Source organism: Triticum urartu, chromosome 5A (genome assembly GCF_056163025.1).
Source record: "Triticum urartu cultivar PI428250 chromosome 5A, HENAU_Tu73, whole genome shotgun sequence".
NCBI lineage: Eukaryota > Viridiplantae > Streptophyta > Magnoliopsida > Poales > Poaceae > Triticum > Triticum urartu.
The window spans coordinates 432,151,948-432,159,492 of NC_141877.1; the positions used below are offsets into that span (position 1 = coordinate 432,151,948).

Below are 7,545 nucleotides of genomic sequence, written 5' to 3' on the forward strand. Positions count from 1 at the left end.
ATACCACACCACAAATTACAAATACCAACACAATACAACAATCATTCACATTACAAATAATTATCCAAATCAACGAAGCAAACTAAATAATGCAATACAAAACTTGTCCCGAGTACAAATAACACATGAATTAAATAAAAATGAATAGAAACATAAGTTTGTTACTGTCCAGCCCTTTGCCAATGGTGCTCAATGAGATCCTCCTGAAGCTGAAAGTGGGTGTTTGAATTTTCAATCTCTTTGTAGGTCTGAAGAAAAGCTCTAATACGGTTAGGGTCTCTAGCTGGTTTGACACGACTACCCACATTGTCATACAAGAACTCCAAGTTCATTCCTCTCTCATCTTCGAGAATCATATTGTGAAGGATAACACAACATGTCATGATATTTTTCAAGGTCCTCTTGTCCCAAAAATGAGCAGGACCACGAACAATGGCAAACCTAGATTGCAAAACCCCGAATGCTTTTTCAATGTCTTTTCGGGCTGCCTCTTGCACCCTTGCGAATTCACAATGTTTTCTAGTTTTGGGATCATTGATGCTCTTGAAAAATGTGCAAGGAGGGTATATACCATCTGCAAGATAGTACCCTTTTGTGTATTCATGCCCATTGATAGTGTAGTTGCAAGTAGGAGCATCACCACTAGCAAGCCTAGCAAACAAATAAGACCGTTGCAACACATTGATATCATTGAGAGTGCCCGACATACCAAAGAAGCAATGCCAAATCCATAAATCCTCGGATGCTACGACCTCTAGCACAATTGTTGCATCACGAGACTTGCCACAATATATTCCCTGCCATGCCTTCGGGCAATTTTTCCAAGTCCAATGCATATAATCAATGCTACCTTGCATGCTAGGACAACCTCTCCTCTCATTAGATCCCATCAATTTCTTTGTGTCATCCTCGTTGGGTGCCCGAAGATATTCAGGACCAAAGACACGGATGATCACTTTGGCAAATCTACGCACTGACTCAATTATGGTATCTTCACCAATGCGAAGGTACTCATCGGCATAGTCAGCCGGAACGCCATATGCAATCACCCGCATAGCTGCGGAGATTTTTTGATATGCACTAAATCCCTTTAAGCCCGCAACATTTCTTTTTTGAGTGAAATACCGACAATTTGCCTCGCAAGTTTGAACAATTTTCACAAAGAGGGATCCAGGCATTCCGTATCTTCTCCGTAAGAGGTGCGGTGGATATGTTGGATTCTCCGCAAAGTAGTCTTGCATCAACATCTCGTTCCCGAGATGTCGATTCCGAGGAATGCAAAGACGCCCAACGGTCGATCCTTGCCGCCTCTTTCGGTTCTCGTCTTCGTGCTCCTTCACGACAAGTGCCATCACTAATGTCTGCTACCGAAAGGTTGCAAGCATCGTCTCAACATCCGAGTCGTCCGAATCGGACGAATCGGAGAGCAAGAACTTCTCGCATGGTCTCAATTCCATCTACATGAACAAGAATCGCACGCCGCGTCAATCAACTATGCATATCGCTCGGCACAAATCACAAATAAACACTAACCGGCGGCTCGTGGGGCGGGTGATCCCGGTCGGAGGCAAGGGGCGGGCTCGAGGGCGGTCGATCCCCGGCGGCGACGAGGGGCGGGCTCGAGGGCGATCGATCCCCGACGGCGACAGTGACAGCGACTAGGGGCGGCTCTTCTCGCCTGATCCGGGGAGGGGTGCAGCGTATCGGTGCTGGAGGGTGGGGGACGTCCCCGCGGCACGATTCCGCCTGCAGATTTGGTCGGAATCGTCGGCGACAGACGGGCGGAACCAAGAGCGGGTGGTGGCGGAAAGAGATGGGGAAAGGGCGCGGGCTAAAATGTCCCTCCCGCCAACCGCTTGATTGCGATACGGGGCACCGTAGGGGCGAGGCGGAAACCCGCGTATTCGCGGGTTGGGATCGAGATTTTGTCGCGCCCCTCAAAAATTTTTACGGGCCGGCCGCGTTTGCGGGGTCTGTTCGGGCGGGATTTTCCGCGTTGACTCGCATTTTGGCGGTTATTTTACGGGTCGGGACTTTTTGCGGGGTCTGCTAGAGTTGCTCTAACCGACAACGATATGTCTGGGAAGTCCTTCTTTTCGAGGGTGACAACTTTCTATTTTGACTCAGTCCAAGATAATGGGCAGATCGACTCTAAGTCAAGTTTGAGATAATGCAACTATATTCATACATGTTTTAATTTAAGTTCCCTATCTATCAGTATATAGTGACCCGAACCTAGTTGCTTTTTGTTCAAACAAGCATGTACAAGGAAATGACAATATACTCTTCACAATTGCGCAACAATCGTATATCAAACGGACTATCTCGATCTGTTCCAAATATACCTTCACTAAAGGAACCTCTCTTAAAGTTTGTGTTCTTTTTCTGAGAAAACTTTCAATTCTATTCATCTTCAATTATGACAATACAATGAACATCAGAAATAATAAAAATTACATTCAGATCCGTAGACCACCTAGCGACGACTACAAGCACTGAAATGAGCCAAAGGCTCGCCGCTGTCATCACCCCTCCCTCGTCAGTCGAAAAGTCGTCATGCTAAGACCCCATAGAACTAGCACAGCAGAATAGCAACCGCCGCCGATAAAAAGTAGCATAGATCATAAGGATCCAACCTGAAGAAACACAAACATAGACGAACTACAACGAGATCCAAACAAATCCATCAAGAATAGATCTGTCGGAGACACAACTCCATACGTCCACACCGACGACGCTAGACACATCACCGAAACGGGGGCTAGGCGGGGAAAACGAAATTGACGAACTAGCCGATCCTATACTATGAGATGGTACATGATCTCCTGACGACTTGTGACTAAACCTGTTGGAGATGTATCTCCGACGATTACTCATGTGAAACCATTTGAGATAAGCTCAGTTTGTTAGACGCTTCCTGTGAAACCATTTGAGATAAGCTCAGTTTCTTAGACGCTTTTGGACTTTAACCGACAACGATATGTCCGAGACAATTCTCTGTATTGACTCGTCCGTGATAACGGGGCACGCGACGAGCATGTGCGTGTCTCTGGTGAACGACCGTGCAGAGAGCGCAATGCTTCATTGTGACCTAAATAAAAAGACATTAATTATCACTAGTAAGGTACGCTACCCCCAAAGGATATCGTCGTGCATGCTTCAACACAAGAGGAACAACAGAGCAATTACTTTGACCGTATTCATAGCCGAACTAGCTAGTGTAGCAGTGCGATCTTTTCATGATGAGCTACCATCAGAGGCAGCAAGGGGGCGCATTGGAGCTTAACTCTAGTGCGAGATTCCATGGCCGAGCCTGTCACAGATCGCTGTCATAAAGGGAAGAAAAATTAGGTCAGGTGTGTTCTTAATTAGTTTTTATTTTAGGGTAACTACGTGTTTCATTGATCACAAATATGATGAATATAACCCACGCACGCGGTACCGATCAGAAGGGTCGAGAGCAAACACATTTCCACAGAAATTTGCAGAAAAAACAAAGGGAAGAAAAATACACAGGAATCATTAGTTAATTCTGCAATAGCCGTCGTCACCACTGAATGTTGCTGGATTCGAAGGAGAACCATAGCCCATGAGGGCGCTGTGAGTCAATGAAGAAGCTTGCCATCGGCAAAGCCTTTGTCGTTGTGGCGTGTCGACCAGGGATTGTCCCCATTCTCCTTGAATCCCGGAGCCATCGCCAGCCGTCGACGTTGTCCAGGCCAAGCACCAGATCCACCGCCTTCAATCCACAAGCCCAAATCTGGAACCATCATTTTCACTCGCCCATCGGTAACATCGCGCATAACGCCAGCCATCAGGCGAACACCTAAAACCATCAACCAGAATGATAGATAGGAGACCGAGCCCACCGGTTCCTCGACGCCGCCATGGACGCCGTCGAGACGGGACTGGAGCCCGGGCATTATTCTCGGATGCGTTGCTGCTATCGTAATTACTTTTTATAAGAGCTGGTTGGAATATACATATACGATGCTATCAAATTAACCAAAGGAACCACTCAATTAAAACAAATCACATACATGTGGGATCGTAGACTTAATTTGCAAGCCTAAATGACATTTCTTTCCCCTTCCAAGTCCCTTCTTTGTGTAGTTATATGTCAGGTAAACCCTTTTCTAAAAAATATGTCAGGTAAATAAATCATATTGTGTACTCTGCGCAAACAGAGCAAGAGTTACAAAAGGGCCTCTTGGGAGCACTTCAAAGGATTCACTAGTATGGGAACAGGGAAAAAAATCGGTTGCCATGATCATGTATCCAGCAAATATTTGAAAACATGAGAAATAAACAATATATCTATGTTGTTTGGTTGCAACACATGACAAATGCATGATTTTTCTGTAGGGATCAGGCGTGCATGCCATGGTAAATTAGGAATCATAGAAATAAAAATATCTGAGTGTTTGGACTCGGTGAAAATTATCTTGTAATTAAATGGACAGTGGTGGCCCACAAGAAAACAATCCTAAGGTTTATAATCCTACAAACCAAACAATGTTTGTACTGAATGTTCCAAAGGATCAAAACCCCAAATATCTCTGAAATTCATTTGAATCAAGGAGGTCCCTCATCAATAATTTATATACATGCACATAAATGTAAAACGATATGTAAGACACATGTTCCATATGTATGTAGTGACACATCATATGGAATTTACGAGTAATGTGGTCCTTTCTGTTTTTAAATCAGAAATGCTTGTTCTCAAATGGGCACACATGTGACCGTGTTGACTTTTTTATTCAATAAATAGGATACTAAATCATCCTCGGCGACAAATTGAGCAAATATTTACCTAAAACCATAAGATGACAAGTTCCATATATTTAGATTGTCAAGTTAGCACCGAATATATATATATATATATATATATATATATATATATATATATATGTGTGTGTGTGTGTGTGTGTGTGTGTGTGTGTGTGTGTGTGTGTGTGTGTGTGTGTGTGAGTTTAACTGTGATTTTCTACATTATCAAATCCAATAGTATATGTTAACTATCGATGTCCCTAAAAGAATTCAATATATCAGCTGAAGTAAAGAAAGGATCCAGTACAACATGTGATTTTCAAGCATTAAATGGCATCAAATAAATGCATGACAGCTCTATGTCTAGTTGAGTCAAATATGAAAAGATTTGAGCATATATACTAGCGTACCATTTTAATGTGGCGGTTCTTCCAGATGTAAATTTGGGAACTTCAAGCCTTCCACTCATTTTGATATGTTAAATATTACAGAAATTACAAACATGCATGATTCACAAATGAGATCCCAGTTTAACCCGAACTTTTTTTGTGGGACTTGGCTTTACATTTGGGAACCTCATGGAAGAACCAATTTTTTAATATAATATTAAACTTATCTTTACCAAATTATCCAAAACTAAAATTTCCGATAACATGTCCATTTGATGCATCTGATCTTGAAAACAAATTATTGTTGGAAATCAATTAAACTCCACTTAACTGCATATGATCAGTGTCAATCAAACTTGAAACAAATACATGAAAACAAGATACGAAATGATTTATTTCAGCTCGATGGGAGAAATGACTAATGAGGTAAAATTAATATAAAGAGTATACTATAAGTAAGTAATTATAAATTAAGCATCTATATAGATCTTTCTTTTATAAGATGTACATTTCTTTCTTTATCCCTCCTGCACGATCCATTTAGGACATGATCAGTTTCAAACCCTAATTAACATCGCAAAGAGCAACTAATTGAAATCTAAAACGATTAAGCAAACTGGATCGACACCCAGCTCGATCTAAATCACCGAGGATTCGAAGCCCCCCGGCCTTTTTTTGTTTCTGCTCAGCTACTCGATCGGCGATCGCCGCGCCTTTCTTAAATTTTTGTTCTTGCTCTAGTCGATCAATTCCCGGTTGGTACGCGCGCGCCGTACTTAGAAGAACTCACTGGGGTCCCCTAGTGGCACCACGTCGTCCATGAGTCCCGCCTCGCCGTGGCCCATGCCGTCGTCAAGAAGCCAGTTCTCAAGCATGGAGAACGCCGGCGGGGCGCCGCCGGCCCCGGCGCCGGCCATCTTGCTCGTCTCGGTTGAGCCCTCGGGGGTGTGCGCTGCTGCCGCCCCGGCCGCGCCGCCGCTGTGACTCGCCGACGCGGACGCCGCGCCGTCCCAGGAGCACTGCGGCTGCTGGCGGGTCGTCGCCGTAGTGGACGACGTCGACCCCGACGCCTCCGGCCCCTTGCTGCTGCTCCCGGGGCGCATCCAGCCCTCCAGTAGGCGCGCGATGTTGTCCGCGCTCGACGCGTACGTCGTCACCGACCCCGGACTAGGCGTCGGCAGCGCCGGCGCCGCCAGCGCGGCGGGCTGTGAGGGCTCTAGAGAGAGCGCGTCGCGCAGGGCCTGCCGCGCAGTGTGGATGTCCGTCTGCAGCCGGCGCTCCCACTGCCCTTTGGGAGCGGCCGCCTTCGGGACGCCACCACCGACACCCCCGGCGCCGGCGCCCTCCGAGCCGCCGTCGTTCCCTCCGGCGTCCTGCATCTTCTTGAGCTTCTTCTTGAGGTGGGTGTTCCAGTAGTTCTTGATGTCGTTATCCGTCCTCTCGGGCAAGTAGGACGCTATCGCCGCCCAACTGCGCATGGCGTCAACCGCAAGCTCATATCAGCAATTCTGTACTTTACGTCCACGGAAGAAACAAACAAACAACAAGACGGAAATCATGAGAAGATGAGATGGAAGCTATCATCACCGGTTGCCGAGGAGCGCCTGGAGGTGGACGATGAGCTTCTCCTCCTGGTCGTTGAAGTTGCCGCGCTTGATCCCCGGCCGGAGGTAGTTGGTCCACCGAAGCCGGCAGCTCTTGCTACACCGCATCAGCCCTGCAACGCCCCCAAATCAACAAAGCTTTGTTAGTTCCAATTCCGATTCACCTGCACACAAGATCGAGCCCCGATCCACGGACGATCCATGATCCCCTACGCTATCCCGTGCGTACCGGTGTTGGTCGGCACGGCGCGCCAGTTCCCGGGGCCGTGCTCCTGGATGTAGGAGACGAGCATGAGGTCCTCCTCCGGCGTCCAGGGCCCCTTCTTGACGCCCACCTTGTCGCAGCACGGAGGCCTCCCCATGGCGCCGCCGCCGCGTTCTCAGCTCGCACGGTGGCCGGCCGGGTTGGTGACGAAAAGTATCTTCTTGGCTGGCTAGGCACAGATGGAGGCAGGGACCGGGCCGGTGCAATTAAGCGGATGAGGTAAAAGAGGGGGTGGGGGCTAGCGCTATATATAAGCCGTGGCGTGGCCTCGGGCTGGCTTGGGGGGAAGGAGAAATGCTAGCTACCACACTGTCTACTGAGGTTTGACCCGGAGTAGAATGCTGAGCTAACCCACTGCGACGTGACTTTGACACATGTTACAGCAACATGTATACTAGGCATGCACACGAAAATGAGGAGGGGGCGTAGGGCAGCCACACAGCAGCTGCAGGCCGTCAGCAGAATTATTGTAACCCGCCGAGTGAATCTGGTGATGGGTTTGGTATAGTGCCTC

The 7,545-nt window shown here is 47.2% G+C and overlaps 1 protein-coding gene across 1 annotated transcript; it reads right to left on the reverse strand.

The window, feature by feature from the left end:
• Positions 1 to 5,622: 5,622 nt before the first annotated feature.
• On the reverse strand, positions 5,623 to 7,261 carry LOC125509496 (myb-related protein 306). Its single transcript, XM_048674477.2, has 3 exons — positions 6,996 to 7,261; positions 6,750 to 6,879; positions 5,623 to 6,632 (listed from the first exon to the last, which is right to left on the reverse strand). The coding sequence occupies exons 1-3, from the start codon at positions 7,126 to 7,128 to the stop codon at positions 5,939 to 5,941; spliced, it is 957 nt and encodes a 318-aa protein (XP_048530434.1). The 5' UTR covers positions 7,129 to 7,261; the 3' UTR covers positions 5,623 to 5,938.
• Positions 7,262 to 7,545: the final 284 nt, after the last annotated feature.